General features: G+C 40.6%; 1 protein-coding gene across 1 annotated transcript in view; it reads left to right on the plus strand.

Moving 5' to 3' along the window:
- Nucleotides 1–6,476: 6,476 nt before the first annotated feature.
- LOC146630848 (cytoplasmic phosphatidylinositol transfer protein 1-like) overlaps nt 6,477–27,119 on the plus strand; it is a 73,768-nt gene continuing 53,125 nt past the window's right edge. The window contains exon 1 of the mRNA XM_085354996.1: nt 6,477–6,754. Within this exon, the coding sequence (XP_085211122.1) occupies nt 6,707–6,754 (48 nt within the window). The 5' untranslated portion in view covers nt 6,477–6,706. The remainder of the gene's footprint in view (nt 6,755–27,119) is intronic.

Genomic DNA, 27,119 nt, shown 5'->3' on the forward strand with positions numbered 1-27,119 from the left:
TCTACCGAGAAGGATTTTAGATCCAACAGTGTGGGTCAAATCAAGGAAAATTGTATTTTTAAGGAATCTTGAAACTGTGAAACTTTAGACAGTATGCCTGTGTATAATTTTTATAGGACAGTGATTACAGAGTTCAGTGGGTACCTTGACACTGTAATGAGAACTGTATTCCCACCATACTTGCCCACGATCCCACAGAGACAGGCATCTGCTGGTCTTTAAAGGATCGTGGGAGATTCTCTAAACACTGTAACAGTAAAACAGCAGAAGTGATCATATGTGGTGCACATGAAGAACAGAGCCCATACAGAGGCCAGAGGGTGCATTGACAAAGGTACTGAAAGGCTCTGAAATGGGGTGGCATGCTCCAGTGTACTTCAAGTGGGTGTCCTGTGGTTACTCTGGCTTCCTACTAAAGACCAAAGACATACACGTAAGGCTAATTGGTGATTCTAAACTGGCTGTGGATGTGAGGTTCTTGAATTGTGTAATTAAAGTGTAACTTGCAGTCGGAAGCCTTTTAAGTGGTCAGTAAAACTATTCTGTTGTTGTGAACCTGCAGGCACAAATACCCACAATATAAGAAAACCTGTAAAAGTAAGCAAATTCAAAACAACCTGAACTGAGATTAAAACAGAGATCAAAAGAGAGTTTTAGAGGGATCATAAGATTATAAAAGCACCTTTTCTGCCATTTAAATGTCTTGGAAACGTCCAAATCCCACACACGCCACTGCTTTGAATGCACAGACTAGTTTGCAGTGAGTAAAATTTGTGCTTTTTTCCAAGCTCACATTTTTATTTATTTATTTTTGTATTAATAATGCAGCGCCTGATGTCATCTGTAGATCAGATGACATCGGGCGCTAATCTCTTTTCTAATCAACACAGACGTTATTGAAATTTTTGGGCCGTCTTTAGGTCAAGTAGTTACGCGAAAGACCATCACTGTTCGACAGCCGGGGGGGTTTAAGATAAACACAGACTGTCAGAAATTAAATACAGGCTTTGGATTTTAAGAAGCTCTTCCTTGTTTTATGTGTCACTGACTAATGAATTAAACCTTTGTGTGACTGTGCTTCATGCAAGGAATGAGTTTTGTGATATCTTAGGACCTGTCTTAAGACATGTCTTATCATATGGTTTTGAGGCATTTAAAAGAATGTCATATTTACCCAGGACATGGCTATAAAACAGTTACACAGTTGTATCTTAGGCTTCTTTTTAATGGAGGCATGAAGCACATTTTTGGTATTCTCCTTTGAAATCCATAAAAAAAAAAACAATACCACCCATGCATCTCTGGAGTGGTAACAGAATTCGAATACAGCAATGATTAAATTCAATTTAGTGTACTATAGTACTGTGGACCGTGGTTCAGGGGGTTGGGAAGCTCATCTTGTAACTGGAAGGTTGCCGGTTCGATCCCCAGCACTGTTTGTCTTGGTCATTGTGTCCTCGGGCAAGACACTTCACCTACCACCTACTAGTGATGGCCAGAGGGGCCGATGGCGTGACATAGCAGCCTCGCTTCTGTCAGTCTGCCCCAGGCCAGCTATGCCTACCACCAGTGTGTGAGAGTGAATGAATAGTGGAGTTGTAAAGCGCTTTGAGGGTCTCGAAATACACTATGTCAATGCAATCCATTATTAATATAGCAGCCGTGGATGTGTTTCTGTGCTTTGGGTTTAATAATCCTTTACCTTACTGGGCTGTTTGAAAGCCAAATATGTGAACACAGTTACATTGAATCACGGTGTATTTTATAAGACGTTCTTTTCAGTGCAAGCTCAGGTAAATTTAGCACTTAAATTAATATTTGCAGCTTCCCGAGGTTCACAAAGAAGTGGCACATGCTTTATTGCTGTGCCAGCGGGGTTAATTTTCTTGAGTGCTGTATTATGCAAGTTCTTTCTTTGAAAATGTGACTCATTTTGTTCATAAGGCCCAAGTAAAATGGTGCTACTTAATGTTAGACCATTAACTAGAACACAACAAGGAAAACTGTAAACATTTCTCTCAAAAAAGTGTTTTGAATCAATGTTAATCACTTGAATCTTCATTCAGTTAAGTTTATTAAGAAAGATGAGTTGAGTTGATGAGGAGCTCAAGCTTTGTGTTAAAGTTATCTTTTGTTATTCCCAATATATGGTGTAAAAACTTACATTGCTGTGAGGAAACTCACATTACATGATGCTTGTTTTCATATAGCTCTTCTGTAGCAACTGTGCCACCAGATATTTTGAGTTAATGTTAACTGATCACTTAATAATGTATCCCTGTAAGGCAAGGCAAGGCAAGTTTATTTGTATAGCACAATTCAACAACAAGGTGATTCAAAGTGCTTTACAGAGACATTAGAAACAAGAACAAATAAAAAGCATGATTTAAAATTGAATAAAACAAGCAAATAAACTAACTAACTAATTAACAAACAAACAAACAAACAACAGTATATAAAATCAAAACAGATAAAATCAGAACAGTAGATAAAATCAGTAGTTAAATGTAAGTTTTGAAATTTAAGCTTAAAGTGTGGATTTGGTGCTTTATTCAAATGCAGCTGAGAACAGGTGAGTCTTCAACCTGGATTTAAATAAACTGAGTGTTTCAGCTGATCTGAGGCTTTCTGGGAGTTTGTTCCAGATATAAGGAGCATAAAAGCTGAATGCAGCTTCTCCGTGTCTGGTTCTGACTCTGGGAACTGATAAAAGACCGGATCCAGATGACCTGAGGGATCTGGATGGTTCATACTGGGTCAGGAGGTCATTGATGTATTTTGGTCCTAAACCATTCAGAGCTCTTAAAGCAATGCCTTTAAGAGCATTAAATGTTTTAGCTATTAGGTGTGTGATCTGTACTTTAACATTAACGAGGCCACAGTCATGCACAAACTGGTCACATTTGCAATTTTTTTATATTCTTACAATGCTGTAACATTTTTTTTTAAAATAATGTACGACATCTATTTGAATTTATTCTCTGTGTTAAAGTATGGCGGATTCTAGCAGGCGTAGCTGACACTAATGGACAGCAGCATTACTGTCACTGACAAAATGTCTTGTTTTCAAAAGGAACTCACAAACTACAGAAATCCAATTACAAATACAGAGTGTTATACAAGTACCAGAAGGTACTTACTGAACTCTACTGGAGTCAGAAATATTAGCACCAATATTCTGAAGGTCTTGCAAAGTTTTTCCCTTCAACCCTTACTTAGGATGAGACAAAGATCTGTGCGTGTGTTAAAAGAGGGCACTGGCTGTCAATGTTAAAATAATAAATGAAGGTTATGGAACAGTATAATAATAGTTCCCAGATCCTTTAGGCCAAATGTTTGGTCAAGTGAGTTAACAATCCTGACTTCCTCTCTTCAGATATGTTGTGAAACCTGTGTGTTTTTAATGGGTGAATTGTGCAAACTGTACAGTTCGTTTACATCCCACTGAAAGGCCAACATTAGTAGCTGCAGTTTATAGGACACATGTTTGCTGTCTTGGCTCTCAGGTATCGTGATGGTCCTACTGAAAACAACAAATGAACCATAACCCTTGTATTTAGCTTCTCCTTAGTTCCTCTCCAGCTATCACATTCAGAAGTTTGCAGACGACACAGCCATCATGGGGTGTATCTGGGATGATCAGGAAGAGGAGTACAGAAGTCTGGTGAGGAACTTTGTCGCATGGAGTCACACAAACCACCTGCAACTCAACACCTCAAAGACTAAGGAACTGGTTGTGGACTTCGGGAGGTCTAGAGCAGGTCCACTGCCGGTTCAGATAGAGGGGGAGGAGGTGGAGGTGGTCAACAAGTACCTCGGGCTGTGGGTGGACAATAAACTGGACTGGTCATGCAACACAGAGCACCTGTATAAAAAAGCCCAAAGCCGACTGTACTTCCTCAGGAGGCTGAGGTCTTTTAACATCTGCAGGAAGCTCCTGAGGATGTTTTACCAGTCGGTGGTTGCTGGAGTACTTTTCTATGCTGTGGTGTGCTGGGGGAGCAGCACAGCAAAGAAGGACTCATCCAGGCTGGAGAAACTGATCAGGAGGGCTAGCTCTGTGGTCGGCATGAAGCTGGACACTCTGGTGACAGTGGCAGAGAAAAGGACATTAAAGAAACTGATGGACATTATGGACAATGCCAGGCATCCTCTGCACACGGCCATTAACAACCAGAAGAGTCTGTTCAGTGACAGGTTGCTTCTCCCAAAGACAAGAACTAACAGACTTAAAAACTCCTTTGTCCCACACGCCATCAGACTGTTTAACTCCTCTCTGGAGGGGAGAGGGAGGGGAAACAGGAGGACAAAGGAGGGAACAACTAAGCTGTAGTGCCTCTTCACCTCACTGTGCAATACCTTTTGTGCAATACTTTTGTAAATAGTCAACGGTGCAATAGACTCAATACTTGAAATGTGCAATTCACTTGTATTTTTATTTTTATTCCTATTTATTCTATTTATCCCCTTCGTATATTTTATTTATATCGTCTCTGTATTTATATATATGTGTGTGTGTATAACTCTGTAACTTCTGTCGGTGCTGTGCTTTTTTGGAAATCGAATTTCCCAGAGGAACCCACCCGAGGGATTAATAAAGTTCTATCTTATCTTATCTTATCTGAAGCCATCTGGACTAAGAACGCAGTACACAGCATAACCCCTAACTCATTTTAAATTGCTGTAGTGTCTGATCCTCTCAAAATGTTCCCATCATACTCACCCTGCTGAAACTATCTAAAACTCTTTATAGCTCACTCTCAGTGGTCTGTGTGCATATGTGCTAAATGCGTCTTTGATCGAGAAGCAAAAGCACTATGTAGACGTGTGAGAGGAGGTTGGGGGGAGTGCAGCAGTGAGCTGATGTTTCCTGTGCTGTGGTTGAGCAGACCGATGTTTCCAGCAAGCCGCTTCGTATTTCAACCGGCCAAGCAGAGGAAAGAAGGGGGGCCTAGACTGCTGCTAAGTGCTTACATTTTCCGATACCTCTGCGAGCTGTTTTTACAAGTGTGAGTGTTTGTGTCCGGGGGGCGGAGGGGGTTGCAGAGGGCCTCGTTCTCATCTGACTGAAGGACTCGTTTAAACCGCAGTTTTACTGCCTACAAGCTGAAGGCTGCTTAACAAACGCTGCTTTAAGAAGCCTTCAGCTTTACTCGTCAGCAGTTTAGCTTTTTACTTCTTGTGGCATCCCCAACAGAAAGCTGTGCAGCCAGCATGCAAAAGGCAATGCCACATCCGGTGAATTAGCTTTTTCAAAATAATAGCTTAAATAATCGCACCCTAAACTTTAAAGCAGGTTTTTATTTAATGGAAATAAAATGTAATCCACTAAATCTTGAATAATCACTTTTTTCTTTTTCTTTAAAAATATAAATTAAAGATCTTTTGTTTTTAGTGCAAATAAGAAATTTGCTTTTGCATCTTTGTACTTAGTCATTTACAAATTAACTGAAAGTTAAGTTCGACCAGTGTTTGATGCCCACAGATATAATTAGTTTTGGCAGTTTGATGATGAACAGAATTATTAAACAACTCGCATAATATAAACACATTCAGACTAAAAATTAAAGGCATTAAGGAGGAAGGAGTTGCACTATGTTTTAATGGATCTAGAAAAAAAAGCACGATAGGGTGCAAGGAGAGGAACTGTGGTACTGTATGAGGACGCCGGGAGTGGCAGAGAAAGATGTAAGGGTTGGTGAAGCATACATATGAGCACGGTGAGACAGTGGTGAGTGTGCAGTAGGAGTGACAGTGGGGGTGGCATTACATCAGGCATCAGATACAGAATACATGTGTGTGATTGAGAGGAAGACGGGTGAAACAGTGAAGATGCAAGGAGCAGAGGTAGTGAAGGTAGATGCTAGTGACAGGGTGAGATGGAGGCAGATGGTCTACTGTGGTGAGTGGTGACCCATAAAAGGAGCAGCCTGAAGAAGAAGAAGAAGAAGCCACACACAGGGCAACATTTTCATGTAACACCATAGTGATGCAAGTTCTTAAAAAATTGTTATTCTTAATAAAATATCCTCCTCTGTGAAACCAACATCAACTCTTCACTACTTTCATTTTCTCTGTGGACCCCCCCCTCTCCTGCCTGACAGCCCCATGGTTAACATCCGTGGTCCAGTATATCCACGGTCCCTCCTCTGCACATGCCCAAGCCACCTTTCCTAATGTTGTCCTCAAACTCACTTCCAATTGAAACTTGCAAAAAAAGTAACCTGTGCCTTTTGACCCTTTGGAATATGGCGTTCCACTTTCTGGCAATACAAAATAGAATAAAGTATAAATAGTTAAGTGAAAAATATGTCGCCAAACAACAACAATGATGTGTATGTGTAGAAAACGGGATCAATTCAAATTGCAGTCGCACACTTCTGCTCTTATTTTAATGGTCCATATGCTCACTTCCGGTTGTGTCCAGCGTCATTTGCTTCAACTTGACGCGTCATCAGTGTGTTGGGAGGGAACAACCCAGAACCGAGTTCACTTCTCCTCTCACGTTCAGCGCCTAAGACTGCGTCCTCTGGTTCTGATGAAAGTAGTGAGCCGGAACTCCGGGAGCGTTTTATAACTCGGGCTACGCGTCCCCTCACATGCTCTGACACGTCTCCAGACTGTACACACATCCCGTCGGTCGGCGGAGGGAACCTTTACTCGGCTGGTTTGACACATTGTGAATAAACAGAAAAGAGGGGGGAAGATGCTGATGAAGGAGTACAGGATATGCATGCCCCTCACAGTAGAGGAGGTAAGTTCTCCACCACTTGTTTCTTTTGTTATTTTTTAAATCACGAGCGGGGTTCAGTGCTGTTCGGACGACCTTAGCGGCTAACGCCATGGGTTTGCTTGTCCCAGACATGTGGCAGGAGGTCATATGAAGTGAGAAATGCGTTCAGGTTAACTTCACTGGAGACTAATCTATTATCTGCGCTTTATGCACACTTCTCCGCCTTTATCGGCACTTTTCTACTCGCACTTTAAATCACTACTTTTTGTCTGATAACGCATAGCAACACAAAGAACTCCCAATACAAGCAGGTGCCTTTGCACAGCTCGTAAAACGCTTCCATCAAATATAAAACCAATCATAGATCCGATTGTTTGATCAGCTGGTGGTAGAATTGCGTACAGTGGCAGTGTGCTCTCACTCTTCCTCTTACGGCCGCACACTCTAACTTGCTCACATGCAGGCAATTACATGCATATTACATTGCATTGATGTAATGCTGCACACGATGACACTAACACAATGCAGAGCAGGGGTCGGCACACTGATACCTGCATGCACTTGTGCCGCACGCGGCGATGTCAGAAAGAATTGTCCATTGTCTGTATTCAACCTATTTGTCTGTTTGGTCCCGCGACACAGTCTAAAATTAGAAGGTGAAGACGATCGCTGCTCTCTTGTCCTGGCATGCTTGCTGTACAGCACAACAGCATGTTTATCAATTGTCACCCAGGCCTTTGTTTTTCTCATTCATCTCCATCCCTCTTGTCGTTGTGATGTGTGGGTATAGGGGGTGGTGTTCTTATGGCTGGGGGCTGGTATAGTCACGTGGAACAATGCTTTCCAGTGGCATCTCCTCAACCCCAGACTTTAAGAGTAAAATCCACATGAGACTTGGTCATCTCTGAGGAAAGAAACAAGTATTGTAAAGCGTGAGCAGATAATGAGACCATTTTTTTGTCAGGCCTTTTACGGGGAACTTATTCATTCATATTTTCCTCATTTTTGCTCTCTGATTCATACATGGATGTGGTGATTGAGTTCTCCAACAGCAAATGTGTGTAACCCTCATTATATTCTTGTTTTCTGACACCTTCAGGATTTGAGGAAATCATGATTAGAGATGCAGGAAGAGAGGATTTTTGCACTGAAGTGCAGTTACACGCATCTCCCGTTTACATGTACAGCCTTACACAGTAATTTTAGATTCACTGGGAAAATCTTGCCGCATGTAATAAGTTCACTTTTCTTGCCATGGTCAGCAGCAGTTTTCTCAACACAGAGACTACGCAAAGTTTCACACCAACAATTCATGTAGAGACCTGCGGTTAAAAGGGAGAAGTCATTTTCTTGCACAAGGGTGTTACAGGGACAGTGTGCTCATGCCTGTGTTCTTAAACACCTTTGTGGTGGTGTGTGTGTGTGCGGTGATAATGCGTCTTAGCGTTCACACATGCTTTTTTTTCCATTCAGTAAAGCAGCCTTTCCTGTGAACATTTTATAAGCTTAGAGGAATAGCGAGCACTTTCTTGTCACGTCGGTTTAACTTGTGAACAGATGGTAGTTATGAGAAGCAAGAACAGTGTAATCAAAGGCTCAATCTGCAATCGCGTTTTCAACAAGAGGGTCACCCTAGCACGAAAAATTCAAAGCACCACATTGGATGCTGCTGTTTTTTCCTTTATTTACAAGTCTGCTGATACGTGGGAGCACCTGACAACCGCTTATGTGTATATTTATGAGAATATGCTGAGCCAATGACACTTTAATTTACCAGTTCGTACTTTCAAAAATGCTGTTACAGTGAGGCTTGACTTTTTGGCACCTGCTGTTTTAACTTCCTGTTGCTATTTTTTCCTTCCTCTGCAGTCGGGCTAGACCCAAACTATGAAAAGCACACGTAAACTCAGAGTGAACTTAAAAAACCCCAAACCCTGCTATTTATGGTTATTGTCAAGCTTTAAAACCCTTATTGAGGTTTGTATGATGAGGTGCAATGAAGCTAAACAAAATACTTAAATATACTCTTAGAAATACAGTAAAATTGGAAGTATAAGGAGTGTAGCGTGTATGTAGTTAAAGGTGAAGAAAAAAATAATATGGACCAAAATGCTCAAAAACACTGATGCTTTTGTACTGTACTCAGAATCTGATAGTTAAAAAGAAAACAGGGATGGAGACATTACTCTTACTTTTCAGCAAACAAGGAGGAGAGTGGTCATCCACTACTGCTCACACAGGCCCCGCGCTTTGCTTCTTTTTTTATTTGTGAAGATAAATCCATGTTTGGATGAAACACAGGAAGCAGGGCACCATTGTTTGCTGACAGTCCTGTTACAGAAAGGAACCTCCTTAATGATCTGGGGGAAAAACATATTAGGCTGTAGTTTGGCCTGTTTGTTCTTACTATTCTTATCAAGCCTGCACACATTGAGCTGAGTGTCGTCCCCTCGCTCCTGAAAATCCAGTTTCCTGCCAGTCCAAAGGGATAGGAAGGATGGATTAAGATAATGAAAGACGGAAGGGTAGAGTAGACAGATGAGGCATAAGGACAAACCGCGTTGTGCTGCCGGTTGATGTGCTGAGCAGAAGGGAAAGGATGGCAGAGAGGACAAGAAGAGTGGAGTGGAGTGGAGTGGGGGTAATGGGGGAAGTTCTGGGAGATCTTTTTTCCTCTTATAAGCTCCCTTGTGTCATAAACCGATACTGCGTACGTACGTGCACTTAGATTCTTAGAGTCGTGGGGACATGTAAGGTCACATCTTTCTGTGTGTCGTCTCTGGGAAGAGATCACTGTCTGCTGCTTGCTGTGTTGCGTCATTCGAGCCCTACTACTGAGGTTGGACTGGTTATCCGTGCTGTGTTTATACAAGTTTAACAAACATCATGCGCACTGAAGGAATCATTTAGCAATACCAGAGTGTATGAGCTGCTCTGTGAGGCTCAGTTCTCTTTCCTCTTAATCATCTCTGGGTGATGATTAAGATGCCTGTCTGGATGTGTTCCTGACGTATTACTGCTGCAGCATTTTTCCATCCATATTCTGCCTTTCTCATTCTTTTTTCCAACTTTAAACAGAGGAAAGTGGTCTTCCCAATTTCTTTGGACATGAAACTAGAAAAAAAGAAACCACACAGAGAACACCTTATTATGTTCACGCGAACATTTTCCTGTGCTTAGCTTAAAGATTAGAGAGAAAGGAAAGAAATCCAGTTTGCACAGAACCTTTAGAGCTCACTAATTTCCAATCTTTACCATTTTTTAAAATCTCAAATATGAAGTGTAAACACAGCACATCGTGGTCTTATAGGAGATTATTTTCTCTGTTCAAATCTAATCTTTTGACCACACATTTGAGTGGCAGGCAGCAGATGATGTCACAACTCTCAGCCAAGAAATAGACATTACCAGACGGCGGGTTGGCTATACTAGCTGAACTTTAACTAGACATTTCAGTATTTATGATCAGTCACACTAGCTGCTGCTTCTCATCTAGATGTTAACACCCAAGGCCTGTACTATGAAGCTTTGTTAGTGGAAGGTTTTTGCACGGGGTTTTCAGTCTTGGTGAGGTAACTTAGTTTATTTGGTTACACGCCCATAGTAACTTATTCTGTAAACCTAAACTTCTTTGGTGCAGGTTATTTTCGAGGTAAGAAAATGACACATAAAAATACATGTTGTCCAGTCAGTTCTCTTGAAAGCAGTATCTTATTTCCTGAAAAAGGATATCTTGATATCCAGGTTCTTGTTACTGCTTTGTGTTATGTAGCTAAGTGAAGTCAGTCTACATACATTTATAGTACAGACCAATCCCTTGTATAATTTTATGATAAATTACGGTTTTTGTCAGCAATAGCCATAGACAGAAAGAGGGTCTTTTTGGAAGACAAGAGCGTCGTGATGTTAGAGGAGATTAAAGTCAGGCACCATGTATTAGTCAGTGGACTGAATAGCCGATGGACAAACAAAGTGAAACATGTGGCGTGGACAAGTCAGGGCAGAAAGAGAGAACTGTGTTTATCACAGGCTTGGATTTATACACATTCCAAGTGGTAATATTGTTAGATTTGCTTCAGAGATGAGCTCATTTTAGCCTCAAACTTAGATTTTATAAGTAAGTATTCATAAGTCTTGAAATTGCAGTGGCAAAAGTTTCCACCTAAATGCTCACAAGCCTTGTTGTAGATTGGACTCACCTAGCAAATGAAAAGATTTGCTCATATTAACTTTAATTTTGTCAGTGTAATAATAACGGCCAGGATGACTCGGTGTAACTCAAGCCTTTGAAGCAGTTCACTCATAGCGTAGCTTCTCTGTTTTGGTTTAAAGTTCCATCTCAGAAGATTTACATGTAATACTAACCAGAACCACTTAGCCAAGAAATAATCATTTTCCCTTTTAAGTGCCTTGGGAATAAATCTGCTCTCTTCTCCTACGAGCTGAGCCATTCATCAGCCACCGTGGCGCTCGACAATTCATCAGCCACCTCTCTATCCTTTCCAGTAAAGGATAGGACACAGATGGATGTATTCCTCCTTCTCCTCTTTCTGTCTGTCTGTCATTATATATTTTTCCTTCTGCAGCAGCTCTCACTTGTGCCTCAGTGTCTTTGTTTGATATGTATTTTTGGTCAACCTTTGGCTAACCCGAGTCTCTATGTGGCACCATCGGCACAGTTGTTTGAGATCGTAGCCCTGGTGGATGAATTTTAAGTTTTCATTGCGAGTACAATTTCACACTGTAATAGCTTTATCTGTGTCATGAAAAGGGAACCGGAGAATCTCTTTGAATTGTGCTCAGATGTAGACCTAGACCGTATCATTTGAATAAGGTTGTCACAAGAGCGCACGATGTTTTCAAGGGAAAAGACAAAATGATGCAGGGCCTCATTGCCTCTTTTTTCCTTATTAACTGTAGTGACTCAGAGGATAATGACATTCAGCAGAGGATAGTGAAAAACACACCCTCTCAAAACTGAATTAACTGAATATCCATGAGTTTTAAGTCTGTTTGGTGTAGTCGACAGACAGTAGTAGCCTTTGGCTGAATGCCTGTTTGATGGGGTGTTAGCGCTGGCAGTAACTGAAGGATTATGACAGCATCTGATTGTGAAATGCTGTAATCTCCTGAAAGACTTGAGCTGGGATAACAGCTTTTTTGGGAAAAGAATGACACATTTAGAGGAAACCCAGAGGTATATCCATTATTGACCGCCATGTTTATCATTTGGAGGGAGTAGTAAAGCCAGATTTTGCAGAAACTGCTTTTTTTTTTAGGTGCTAGAGAGAATGGATGGCTTGATATATAGAAGGGTGACTTAATAAATGAGAAGACTTAGGGTTGGCTGACTGCTTGAAGGGATGTCTGGATGGTAGGTTCAAAGGAAACCTAGGTGGTTTTCTAACTCGACATTTTTTCGTGGTATTCATATGTTTGCAATTACCAGTTTTGTATAAATTCATTACAGAATGCATATCCTGATGTAGCATGCCCACATACTTGCCAAAGGAAACCTGCATACCTTACTGTAGTGTAATTTATGTTTGCATAGCTTAATTTCAGCTGAACACCTGCTCTGCTTCGACACAGCTGAGATTACCATTGATGTTGCTGACTAAAAGCAACTTGGACACAGAAGTGCAGTTAGCATCTGTTAGCTGTAATGTAGCGGATATTTACAAAGCACCATGATAGGATTTTGAATTGCTGAGTCATTTTGTGACTGATGAATATCAGTTGTAAATGCACATGGAAGCATTCATATTGTTCTGACATTGTATGAGCCCTCGAGCTTGGCAGTTTGAACAATTTCACGCAACACTGGCTTCCATCGCTTGATGTACTAATTTTATCTCAGTAAAACTGTTCTATAGACAGTAAAGGGTTACATGTGTTGGAAATATTGTCTGTTTCCCCAGGATATCTAATTTGTGTTGGAGGAACAGAAAAAGATCAGTCTCTTTAACTTGATTGGCTGCCATTGTCAAGTGATACTTTGGCCCAGAGCAAATTTTTATGACACTAGCAGTTATTTTCCATGTGTCCACAGGATGAAAGGCAGAAAATATGTAAGAACAAATCTGTTATGGCTGAATGAAAACAGCAATGCTTCTTTGGTGTTCCTGTGGTTTGAATGGATAATGTAATAAAGTTGCAAAGTGAGATATTGGTGATTGCTGTAGGGAACTTCTCTTTTTGCGCTTGTTAGATGAGTGAGGTGGAAGTTTGAGTTTTCGATTCATTACCTGCCTTCCGTAGTATATTAACGTAACCTCAAGATGACCCCAAAGCTCCATGATATCCCTGTATCAAAACACCAGTATTTAATTCAAAAGCAGAGCTGCACATTTACTCAGTATATTGTTTTCGCACTTCATTGTTAGATCCCTCCAGACCACCCCAGAGTTTGTTTGGGAAACAGGGCCCATTACATGCTGTTTATTTAGTTGGTTTCGTGGTAAGGTGCAAGACCTTTTTGCCATCTGGTATACATGACAATGCTATGATTCAATCAGCGTCTCATTTACTGCCATTTACTCTTCTAGAGGAAACCATCATGGGTTGTGACGGACCATTATCCTCGGATGAAGACTATTCTCATTTCCTAAATGGCTGTGTGTGTGTGTTTGTGTGCCGGTGTGGTAGTGTATCTGGATTGTATTGAGACAAAGGTCTTTTCATAACATAAGAGCTCCATGATGTCGTCATGCAACACTGACAGCCTCGTCTGGACCGATCCTCTCCTTTATGTTCCATACTTTTAGTTGGAACGAGTGTATTTGTGCCTCTTTTTTGTTTTCAACAGTAAGGCACATGATCATTGCAAGCTCTTCAGTGATCTGTGCTCTATAGCAGCATCAAGCACTCGAAGCCTGAGACGCTTATGCGAGACTGATAATGAGCTCAAAATGATGGACAGCAGTTCCCAACGTTTTGAGAGAGAGTGAAAACCCAGTGATCACTTATTGGAAATTTGCACGACACACAAAAACCCCACTCGGATATCATTAGGAGTATTGCTTAATCATTTTCTGTTTTCCCATAAAGTCACATAAAAATAAGTAATGGAGTTAAATGAGAGCAGCGCAGGCTCTTTTTGATCAAGCCTTGGCATAAAACAACCTCGTGTCACCATGGAGAAAAAAAGGATTTCTTCCAACGCGCTAGCAAATCACACAGGAGGGATAAGAGACGTTTTCTACTTGCAGCCACAGTTAGAAGGCGGCTGCTAAATCTGTAAAATGTGGCTATAAATAGAGACAAAGCAGCTGATTCTTTACACCAAAGCAACTTTCTTGCTGTGTTCAATTTGGGAAATGTCACTGAAAATGCTTACTGTTTGCTACTTTGGGTGCATATGCTAATGCCGTGTCTCGGAGATGCTTTATAAAAAGAAAAAAAAAACATGCTGAGATTAGAATAAAATGTAAACTTCCTTTTTATTGTTTGCTCTACATCCTGCTACAAGAGTTGAAAGGGTTGCTCTTCTCTTTGGCCCTCAGTATAATTGCGAATGCTGCCTTGTATAAAATCACCAAAATATGCACAAATGTGATACAAGGATGAGAGGCTAGAGTCTAGATAGAAGATGAGTGTAAATTAATATACACAGACTCTTTACAGCACTTGACATTACAGGCATTCATTTGCTGCTCTCAAGTGGGTTTGCGCAGATTTTCGTTGTTGTTTATCGAGAGAGCTTTCGCAGGGGTGTGGTTGAAGAGATTTTGCAGGAAAGATGACAGGAATTACATGGAATGGTCTGCGTGAATGAATTAGTCAGTGCCAGTAGCAGACAGCAAGGGCATCAGAGAAGTAATGTATGACAAATTAAGGATGAGAGGCGAGCTGATGATGATGTAGTGTTGATATGCATGATGTGTACTACTAATAACGCATGGAGACATGGGGAACGCAAATGTAGTCGCGTGGAGTGTGTGCATTCATCGTCGTGAAGTGATATGCATACACATAGAAGCACTATAGCAGCAGCTGACGTATGTGAAGATCTCCTTTTTAGTTTCTCTTTATTGGGAGTGGACAATGTAGCCTCAAAACTAGGGCTGAACGATATATCGCATTTGCGATAATATCGCGACATGATCAAGTGCAATTTTCTAACCGCAAAGGCTGCGATTATACTGCGATTATATTATACAATTCATGGGCTGCATCCTCCTGAGGCCGCATTTGTAGACCGATTACGTCACAGCGACGCGCCGAAGGCTGTCCAAATTACTACCATATCCCAGAATTCATAGCGCGGCCCAGCCAAACTCCAGTTTCCAGCAATGGTGGCCGCTACTAAGTTTTAAAATTACTCATACTAATCTTTCTGGGTCACAAAATAAACTTTTAACATATTTTCAGGCGAGAAAGTAGTTGTGTAAACATCAAATATCTGCTCGGTTTATCAAGATATCCCATATTTGCAAAAGTGCTTCGACGTTTTCAGAGGCGTCTGCTACCCACCAGCTCGACAGCTAGCCGGGAGCTCGAGGGTTACTGATGCGGCCGAGAACGGCACAACTCCCGGCACATCATTTTCAGATCACCGCGGAGTTTCGCTGCTCGGGTTAACGTAATATATAAGTCACTTAGACAACCTAAAAATGTTATTGTTGGGCTTTTTTCAGTGTTTTGTTTGTTCGTGAGTAAATCGGTTTGGCTGAGATTAAAGTTATTAGATTAGATAAAATAAAACTTTATTAATCCCCCGGGTGGGTTCCTCCTTGGTTTTCACACAGCTGACTAAACGTCAAACAGAAAACTTATTAAACAGAAGTATGAGACAGTCGAGAATTTACACCAGTGTCTGGTTATATTTTAGATAGCAAGAAGCAGACGGCCGAGTTTATTAAACTCCACCGAGACAGCGGTGACGCTAATCAGAACTAGCCTTCTGATTAGCTAATCAGAAGGCTAGACCGTCCAATTTCACGCCTTTAAACTTTAAAGGCGTGTTTGTGTGTGTGTTTATACAATTGCTATTATGTTTGCACTTTATGTGTAATGTTACTGACTGCAGAGATCAGTAAGATGTGTGTATTTTTTATTTATTAGTTTTATTTATTTAATATTATTTTTTAATTGAATGACTGTCTAGTAGTTTGTCGAAAAACTGAGTGTGGTAAAGCCACTGATTTTTTTTATGTATATTTCTGCAATCTGCACATTGTACTGACTTTCATTTTAATGTTTACACCAGGGTTCCTTGTCAGCACTTTATGCTCAGATGTTTGTAAGCTAAAAATAAACTATTGTGTATGTTCAAATATACTGTTGTGATTGAAGAAGTTAAATAAAAATGTCAGTCATCAATTCATGCATCACCTCATGTCATCATAACAGAGGTCTGTCTTCCAGGAAAGAACAGTTTAAAATTAATGTAATATAGTATTGGCCATACTATATGATGTATTGCTTGTCTTTGTTTAATAATACAGAAGACAAATACCTTAAAAAATAATCGCATATCGCATCGCAATCGCAATATTGGGGCAAAAAAATCGCAATTAGATTATTTTCCATAATCGTTCAGCCCTACTCAAAACTATACCACAACATTTCAGAAAGAATTTGTGATAGCGATATTTAATGTAGTACAGAAACCCCCCAAAACTGAACAGCATTTTGTTGATGCTTGCAGCTTGCACATAGCAGCATCGATAAGTAAATAAAGGGCATTTAAATTGTCCTTTTCCAATAAGCTGCCATCAGTGTCAATTACAGTGCAAAAGCAGTGACACAGCACAGTCAGATGTAAGAGCAAAAGTAGCCCTGATAGTGTTCTGGCTGCAAATTTTAAATAAAAGTATGACATAATTGCCTAACGCAGCTTATTTTAACAATAGCTTGAGCAACTTAACTTTGTAAGTCTTGAGGAGCTGCATGTCACAAACTGAAAACTGAAAAAACGAAAGAATCGTTTTGGGATGTTGCATTTGGGTCGAGTTTTTAAACAGCTGCTTAGAATCCTGTTTTTCCAACACGTCAGTAATTTCCATCCACCGTTTGCTCTTCCTGTCATGTGGGATGAAGCTAGCGATTCTTGGTTGAGCCATTTGTTTGCACATCACCAGCTGCTAATATCTTCTTCTTCGTAGCCTGGTTTTACTCGGAGGTTGTTGCCCCAGTGGTTAAACTAATTTGAAATTGAAACCTTTAAGGGGAACAGTTTATGGTCGCCCGCTCACCCCAAGAGCTAAACTGGTGCCCAAATTGGCTCCTTTCTTTGGTAGTAAATTGTCGTCGAAGCACGAGATGTGGCTCTTGCTTCCAGACGTGCCTGGGCTTATCTCATTATTGCATGCACTGCAGGAAGTAAATGCATCACATTGCTATAGCAACAATATCACAGTATGACATTTTTTATATCACGTAAAAATGTATACCTACATTATTAAAGACGATATGATGTAGCTCAGCTCTGTTTTTTTTTTTGTTATATCTTAGGTGTAGCAGAGAACTTTGTGGAGCCTCTAGAGTGTCCCGAGAGACCACTCAAAACACACAATATGTGGTATTTATTAATAATAGATTTTAGGGCAGACACTCAATATTATTTCATTAGTAAATCTGTCCATTTTTCCAAATCATTTGTGCGAACAGTGGAAAATTCCCATTAATTTTTTTCCTGCACTCGAGTTGGCGCCATTTAATGTCCCCCCCTGTCTTACCATCGGTGCCAAAAACATCCCCATTCATTCAAAAGACATCAACTTTGTCGCTCTCGCTTCGATGTTAAGGCGATATGAGGGAATGGGTGATTAAAACTGATTGATTGTACGGCAGTGTCAGAGTCATATCGCGCACATGCGCTTATGTCTGAGCTGTCAGTGGGGTTCTGCTCTCCACAGCAACCCCTGCATTTCCCAATGATCACTTTAACCAAGCTCGTGCACGCTCTATTATTTATCTTGCCACAACCGAATTTCCACACCCCCTTTTTGTGTTTTATGAATTATTGAGTAGATTCCTGCCAAAAGCAGAGGGGTGTGTGTGGGTGTGCAGGGTGGGGGATAGAGGGGTTGAGTGGTTGGGGGGGTTAACGTGATAAACAGAGTAAACACATCACTTCTGTCTGAGTAAAGTGTTGGAAATTATGATCCTACAAACGCACACAGGAAACTAGATTCTGGCTGTGACGCTGAAAGTGATTCTGAGAGGACAATTATTAGCACTGTTAAATTTCAAGGGTGATTTGATTTCCCTTTTAGGAAGCTCCTTAATGTGTTTTGTAGTGCTACATGGTGCTAAATCCAGTTGTGATGCTGATCTAACATTATACTATTAACAGACTTGCTGTCCCATCTTTTGAGAGTAAAATTATCCGAGTGAACAATCTGTTTTGAATTTCAAGATCACGCAATGTCTTCAAATCAGTTATATTCCACAAGTGCTTATTTATACAAGAATTATAACATGCCAGCATTAACTTTATACAAATGTAACTGTCTGTTTACATGAAGTAAACTGCTATCTGGGAAGGTTACCTCTATTGACTTGTGGCCTCTGCTGTCAGATTTGAATTTGTTCACGGTCCACTGAATATGTACAAACACACTTTAGCAACTCAAATATAGACTTTGCACTTGTACTGTGATATTGTGGATAATGAGTCTAAATTCACATGACCATAGACTAGCGTTGGTTGCTGTCGACAGCTAAGACCTGTTACAGCACAGACTGGTGTTTTGCTGCAGAAGAGCGCAAAATAAAAATGACGGCATCACATAACATGTTAAACGATGTTTTTAATCACTTCCTTTTGAACTGTAGTGCTCTGGTTTTGAGAGGCAAGAGGGAAAGTTCTGTCACAAGTTCCAAATAAATACAACAAGGTGCTTAAAGCTTGATTTAGGCTTATATCTTCAATACTTAAGCAAATGCCAAACTGATAACGCTATCACCTTTAGTATGAAAGTGGCTTTAAAGTGGCCTCGTGCTTGTTCGGCTACACTGTTTGTGGCTGGCTATTTACTGTGTTCTGTGTGTTCTGCCCTGATTAGGTCTTTGGCCTTTCTTTCTTGAATAGCCTTTAGCTCTATAATCTATGAAGAGTGAGTTGCCATCTGATTCAATTTAATGTTCCGGTGGTCCTCTTTCACCGTCTGTAGTTTCACATGTTGTGCGTGTGTATTTTGTATTTGTGTATGTGTATACAGGCATAGAGCTGAACCTGTATTTGTACAGTAGCTGCTGGTCCCTGCTGTCTCTCCACAGAGATACTTAGACAGAAAGTGCAACAGAGGATTACAGAGAAATGGAAAATATAAATCCACAACCCCTCCCCGCTCCCTCTTTTTTTTTCTGCCTTTTTTTTCTCCATTAGTGCATGAAGAGGCGAGAAGGAAAGATTTACCAAGATGGGGTTAGGGTATTAAGATGGAGATGGAAAGTGGAGGTTCACCAGAGGCTTTCATTCAGTAAAATACATGCAAATAAGAGGAAGAAGGGGGAGAACAAAGATAGACTGAGATGGTGTACTTGCATGAAATATGGAGAAGGAAGGATACGTTTAAAAAGTCATCTTTGGTTTAGTGCTGCTTGCTGCTACATTAGGATGATTTCACTGCCTGACACTGAAATTATAGCAGATTTAAGAGTGTTTTACCAATATAATGTGCTTTGGTTTTTTGTTTTTTTGCACTTTGCAAACTTCCGTCAGTTACTTTGCCGTCTTCTGAAATAAGTAAGGCTTAATTTCTCAGGTGCGTCATTGTCCATGTGTGTGCAAAAACACATTTGGCATTAATGAGGCTATGAGTGAATCTATTTCTATCGCTTTTAGAAAAGTTTCAGCTTGCTCCCGCCATGTGTAACTGAGCTGCTTTTACACTCGGGATAAGAATACACTTGCGCACACTGGTCATCATGCTGTGCTGCTACGCCTGCAGCCCACACACAGGTGCAACGCATCTTTGGAAGAACTATCATCTCAGCCTACACACGCACATACATACACACACGCACACAAATTAGACAGGCTATAGATAGCTATATGCTGACACGCTTCATTATCGTCTCTGGTTTCTATGGTAACCAGCACCATCCTTCCCTACCATTACCCTGATCGCGGACTGGATTATAGTGATTATGGTGTAAGGCTATCCCTAGGATAACTGTCAAATAATGAGGCAGTTGAATGAGTCTTACTTTACCCCAAACCTGGGATTTAGCACCAATCACTTGCTTGCAGTGTGGATAATTTCAGCTTAGACACATTGATGCCAAGGTTAATAGGCTCTGCTATTTTTTTTAAGCATTTGTTTATGTTATGTTTCAGCAGGGTGTATATTCAATCCAGCACATACCTCTAAACGCAGCAAAATTTAAATGAACCATGAAATGTCATAAGCTTCTTTCTCTTTTCTGACAACAAAAAGACAACGCATGACGGAGCCCCAGTGAGGAAAGAAATGAGACGTTCAAGTGGTTGTTAATGTGCATGAAAACTGTTAATGAGAACAGTGGGCTAAGATACATGAACGAATCAATATTTTTGTGCTAAAAAGGCTTTTGGGCTTGCTGGGGGTCCTCCCGCTTGTGATTAAACTGGTAGAAATCCTAGATGCATCCAAAGTGTTGGACTGATTGAATGACATTGCAATACTCCGACACTAGATTTTACTTGCAAGAGATGATTCTTTATTTAACCAGCTGACAAGAAATGCCACAGGAGTAAAACAAGCTTTCAGATGGTAAGAGCTTTTATCTGGATGTGAAATAAAAGCTTACATAGCCTTTAAGTGATTATAATGAAGGCTTGATATTTACCATCATCTCTGCATCGAACAACTTCTGCAGTTTGTTTTATAATTGATTGAATATTTCAGCACAATAACTGCTATTCAGGTGCACATTTTGAACTTCTCAACTTGAAAATGAGCCTTGTCCAAGTACGCTGAGCTCTCCTTGGGTACAAGATTTTTAAGGGAGTGCTGTCTTGTACTAACCTGGGCTAGATGTAAGGCCAGTATATCCCCTGCCGCCTCTGCATGAAGGAATTCTGATGAAGGAACACAGAGATCACTTGCTGAATGAAGCTAATAAACTTCATGTCTTATCTTAATGGGCTCACAATGACGCTCAGGCAATCTCTGCAAGGGACTGCCTGAGTGTGAGAGAGAGGGCAAATTATTTTCCACACCGAGTTACAATTCCCCACGTAATTGTAAAGGTAGGTCATGTTTTGAACTCCTCCTTTGAAAAAGAAGAGTAGGTATTGATTTCTTCCCTCACTGGTGCAGGTGCGTGTGTGTGTGTAAATTTTCCCCTGTTTTAGTGTCCTCTTCCACCGAGTCAGCCCTGACCACGGTTGATTTGCTGTGTGATTTGCAGGATTAAGCAGCGAAAATGCCAGCTAAGATGCATTGACCGTGTGTGTGTGTGTGTGTGTGTGTGTGTGTGTGTGTGTGCGTGCATACATGGAAGCTACATGGTTGAGAGTAGGGGGATGAAGGGGATAATGTTTGGAGGAGCAAGTAGAGAGATGTGCTTGTCTAATCATTTAGATAACAGAATGGTTGATCACATTGATAGTTGGCAGTCAGCTTGTAGGAAAGTACAAAAGGAAATCGATGTTTTTAATTAGAAACTGAGCACATGTGCTTCTCTGTGCAGTTTTATAAAAAGATGTGGGTAAAGAACAGATAATAAGAATAATGATTTTTATTTTTATTTATATATTTGCATTTAATATTTGAAAGCATGGCTCTTCTGTAAAGCTGGCAATTGTTGGTTTAAGAAGTTGTTTTCTCTTTTTTGTCATTCTGATTGTGTTTTAAACACTTAGTATTCATTTTGTTTTAGTTTTTTTTATGTGTGAAGGTCACGCTCCTGGTTAAATAAATATTTCTATGTTTTTTTCTCCTTTCTGACAACAAACAGAAAAAAAATGATAATGGAATCCCAGTAAGGAAAGAAATTAGACTTTTGACCTGTTTTTTTTTTTTTAATTATATGTGTAAAAACAGTTAATGGCAACGGTGGGCTAATAAGATACATTAGCTAATCTAACAGTTGTAGCTTTTATCCTAAAAAGGGGTCATCTTGCCTGTTGGAAACCCTATAAGTGGCTTGTTTTGTAACATTTTAAAGAGACTGTAGTCTGTAGCAAATCAGAACCATGTTAGTGGTTCTGTGAAACTGTACATGGGTATAGCAGTGGTTTGGAGCTACTTGCTAACATTAGCCTGCTAATGCTCGCTAACTGGCGCTAACCAGCTGAGCTTGTTGAAGTAGTGCAATTTCCCCAGGTGGGTCCTTTGAGGTCATACCAGTTTTTGTGCCAACTCATCCAGTATGTTTTATAATTGGCAGGATTAGGAATTTAATATTTTACCTGCTGGTGGCCCCCGTGGAGGCCCTGCATGGATGAAAGTGCTACGACAGGGTTGTAAAGTTCTGCAATGGTAAAATCACCAGACTCGGCCCAGCTAGGATAATCAGCAATGAGGACTGTACATGGCAGCTGAAGCTAAATGACCCAAAGAGACCCTACCCCCACCCCTAGGAATGCAATTATAGCAATACTGTGTAACATTTCTCAAGGGATTACTAAGGAACGCGGACAAGATTTATTTTTGTATATGTAGGAAAGTTAAGTAGGGTTCAAGAAGACTGTTGTCTGTTTGTTTCAAGCTTTAAAAAACGTGTTATTTTTTATTGTTGTTTAGTTTGAATAATTTCTACATTACACTACAAATGGACGTAGCCACAGAGTAATTCTCACAGACTTTTATGTTCCCTTTTAGACTCTTCTGTTTGCAACAACATTGATATACGGTTAAATCATGTTTTAAAAACTCATATTTTTTGAGCATTCTCATAGACAATGATTCTAAGGATTTTTTTTTGTCTCTGCTAAACTTCAGATTTAAAAAAAAGAAAAATCCTAGAAGTAGTTGTTCAACAATTATATGGCATGATAGATGGCAACAAGAATTTTAATTGCCCATGCAAAGAGAAATTCTTACGGTTGAATTATAAAGCTGTGTCCACACTGCAAGAGATTTGCAGCAATGTGGTGACCAGAGACATTTGACCTCAAGGGGCGGGACCTGAAATAATCTTTTCTCAGCTTCCAGACGAGCGTTTGCAATAATCACCAGTGAGAGCACAGTGTCCTGTTAATTGACACATGACCTGGTAGTAAATACATTAGTTGGTTTGGCAACCCGATCCTAGAATGTTGACAAGTAACCAGCTGTCAGCTTCAAAGCAATGCACAATGAATTAACTGCTTTCAATCTAAAGTTGCGTCCACACTGGAAGTGATTCAAAGCAATGTGGCGACCAAAGACCAAGACAAGCGACAGACGTACGGTGACTAAAAGTGATTCCAGGGAAAATAACTGCTGGCATGGACATGTGGGCACAACTTGAAATGAACGTTTCTCACCTTGAAGGTGAGCAATCGAAGCAGCTACCAGCACAGGATACCGCTGATTGACATATGACCTGATAGTATATGCACGACAGGGTTACCTAGGAAACTAAAGCCTGGAACGTCTGCAAACGACTGGGCATCAGCTTCAAAGCTTCCAGTCTGGATGTAGCTTGATAGAACCTAAACCAAACACCACCACCCTAGACACAGAGAACATCTATACGTCGAGGTTTTAATTTGAAATTTGAATTTTTGCTGAAAAATATAGCAAACATCATGACCAGCAATGTTACCATACACCTATACACAGAATCAGAATTACTGATAAGAAATGGAAGTGATACAGTAAACACCACTGTACAGTGTACATGTTGGTGGTTTCGGTTCATTTTGGAGACTGGTATAGGTCACTATGAACATCCAATGGAGGGGAAGCTGTTCAGTATAAAGAAAAAAAACCCAAACAAACCAAAACAAAAACCAGAACCAAAAAAATCTCGACATTAAATATCATTTTCTTAAATAAATGATTCCATAATGGTTTAAAAAGGGGTAACTACCAGCTTTGTTTGCAGAGATGTCCTCCTGTTTCAAACAGCTGCTGTTTGGGATCACTAACATATAAAAATTACATAATGCTGCTTTAAGTTGTCTACTGTGTGCTTTTCATTTTCGTTCTTATTTGAATTTCCATAACAACACTGCAGTTTTTCTGTTCAGCCTCCCTCAGTGTAGCACCTGGTGAAAATGAAAAAAATAAAAAATACTGGGGAAGTTTGATTTGTATGCCCAAGTCACTCTGTTCATTTGATGTTGTTGGTTCAAGCCATCCAAGTGTGCATCTCATAAAGACTATCTCCCTTCTCTTCTATCACCATTTACTCTCCTTTCTTTTTCCAGGCTTTACAGCCCCAGAAAGGCAAACAGGGGGCAGATGTGCAGGCTCTTTAAATAGACCTAAAGAGGCCTTAAAAAGCAGGCTACTTAGCTCTGGCTCTTGTTAAAGTCTGGTTGCCCCTTATGGCCCCTCAGAAATTCCACAAACCCCTCAGTTGCTGTAATTTATTCTCTGTTTACTTTATTTTCCCTTTTTAATACCATAACTTCTAGTACACCTGTTATCTGTCTGCTGTAGAGCAGCTGGTGCCATTTCTAAGGAAATATAATTGTTGCTACAAGCAGAGAAGTGATTGATTTGGTGTAAATACAAAAACCAGCATGTACGTAATGCCCACAAAGTCCAAACACTGAAGCGCAAGTGTGAACTTCTAATATTGATTGAACAAGCCAGCAGTGTGGGAAGGGCAGGTCTACTACAAAGTAGATTCAGCCTGCTAGGTAAAGGTTTATATGGCATATGTCACATCCTTGATCTATTTTTACACAGCGTTTCCAGTTCTTGCTGCTTTAAGTCTCCGTGGTTTCAGTCCTGAGTCTTTTTTGAGGACTTATAGAGGTTACATGGACTCACCGGCTCCTGGGATGATTCATCTCATATTGATCAACCTGTGCTAATTTTTGACTCTCTCGCTTGTTGCGTTCTGGCCCCCAAAGTGTAGCGTTTGTTTGGTGCTAACACATCTGCTGATCACTTCCCACACATTTCTTTTCTCGGTGTGCGCGCTCGTATGTGTTTGTATGTGCATGACTCACTCTCATCCCACATCCTTCTCCTCAAAGGACAACCCCTTTTCAAAGTCCACTACCACAATCCCAGAATTCAACAGGGAAGGGAAAGAAAGGCAAGTTTAGATTTTTTTCTGGTGTTTGAAAGTATAGAAAACATAAAATACTATATAGAGAAACCCACACGGTAGTATGCATGAATACTGGTATATTTAAATCTCCATGCTGACAGGTGTATAAATTCCATATATACAAACACAGAGAAGATGTACAGCAGGTTATAAACAGGTCATAAGGATGTGCATTAAGGGTGATTGAAGACAGAATATGGAAATGTGCTAACCAGTGAAGAGAGTGTGCTGAGAAGATGTAAGGATTACTTTAAGAAGCTGATGAATGCAGAAAATGAGAGAGAAAAGAGGATGGATGGAGGATAGTTAGTGAATCAGGAAATGCAGAGGATTAGTAAGGAGGAAGTGAGGGCAGCTGTGAAGAGGACGAACTGGGAAGGCAGTTGATCCAGATGACTAGGAGAGAGGGCAGTGGACATGTTAACATGATTTTGAGGAGTGAAGGGATGAAGAGGAATGGAGAAGAAGTGTACTGGTATTGGTGATGTGCAGAGCTGCAGTATCCACAGAGGGATAAAGCTGATGAGCCATACCATGAAGAAATGGGAAGGAGTTGCAGAAACTAGGTTAGGAAGAGAGGTGACAATCAGTGAGCAGCAGTAAGACTTTATCCAGAGGAAGCACACTAGTGATATGATGTTTAGTTTGAGAGTGTTGAGGGTAAAGTTTAGAAAAGGTCAGAGGCTTCACTATCTTTGTGGATTTAGAGACAGCATATGGTAGGGTGGCAAGAGAGGAACTCTTGTACTGTAGGTGGGAGTCAGGAGTGGCAGAGGAGTATGTGACGGTGGTGCAGGACATGCAAAGGACAGAGAGACAGTGATGAGGTGTGCGGCAGGAGTGACAGATGCGTTCAATGCGGGGGTGGGATTACATTAGGGATCTACTTTGAGCCCTGTCTTGTTTGCCATGGTGATGGACAGGTTGACAGATGAGTCAGGCAGGAGGCTCTTATTTGCAGATGACATTGTGATCTGTTGTGAGAGTAGAGAGCAGGTGGAAGAGAGCCTGGAGAGGTGGAGGTATGCACTGGAGTGGAAAAGAATGAAAGTCGGTGGGAGTGAGACAGAGTATATGTGTGAGTGATAGGGAGACGGGTGGAACTGTAAACTTGCAAGGAGGAGAGACAGTAAAGGTAGGTGAGTTTAAATGCCTGGGGTCAGCCATCCAGGGTAAAGGACGGTAAAGGAGAGAGTGGAGACAGGGTGGGGTGGCTGGAGACAAGTGTCAGGGGTGAGCAAGAGTTAAAGGGAGGTTTACAAGGTTGTAGTTAAATCTTGCTATGATCTATGAGTTGGAGGCAGTGACACTTGCAAAACTACAGGATTCTGAGCCAAAGTTGAAGATATTAAGATTTCATTGGGAGTAACTGGGAGGAGCTGGATTCAAAAGGAGTAGATTAGAGGGGCAGCTCAGCTTGAGCGGTTTGGAGACAAAGTTAGAGGCAAGGCTGAGATGATTTTGACATGTGCAGAGGAGGGATAGTGGATATATTGGACAAAGGATGTTGACTATCGAGCTGCCAGTTCATCTTCTACATGCTTAATAATGATCACAAAGGCTTTCCTCTGTGTTTCTGTGGGAATGTGTGTGGGCATTCCTTCTAATGATACAAATAAAGGACTACATCTAAGAGATACCAGTGAGCCTAACTCAGAATGGTCTTCATTTCTTCAGTTTGTATTGAGCTAAATCTCTAAAAACACTACATAACAGCAAATGTCCTTTGTGTTTTGCTTCACAGTGTTCACACAGTGTTTGGGCTGTGTTTTGCACTATCAGGTTAGAAAGGTAGCTGAAAACAGAGGTGATACACATGCAGACACTGTTAGGCACTAATCAAATGTTGTTTTAGTTGCATGAGAATATAAGTTGGTGTGTTGCTTCTTTTGGAAATGTGGGAGTTCTGTTGAAAAGCAGGATCAGTGTTATAAATATTGATCACAAATTAACTGCTACTGTTGCAATTAGTCAGAAGAAGTTGCTGAAGAAATATAAGACTGTGGCGTTGAGATCTTTCTTATCAGCCTGTTTTTTTAAACAAAATAACAGTAACCTATTACTGAGGTCATGTTCCTGACAATGCTACCCATGCATTATTCATGGAGAATCCAGAATTGGTTTCTATTTGTGGTCCTTTCTTAAAAGGGTGAATAAATAATACAGGTGGGCCCATGTTGTTAAAACTAAACAACAGAGCAATAATGAGCTGTCTCTCCATGAGGACGGCAAC

This window comes from Diplotaxodon limnothrissa, linkage group LG6 (assembly GCF_057381915.1).
Source record: "Diplotaxodon limnothrissa isolate DT_005_m linkage group LG6, D_limnothrissa_male_GT1.1, whole genome shotgun sequence".
NCBI classification, from domain to species: Eukaryota; Metazoa; Chordata; class Actinopteri; order Cichliformes; family Cichlidae; genus Diplotaxodon; species Diplotaxodon limnothrissa.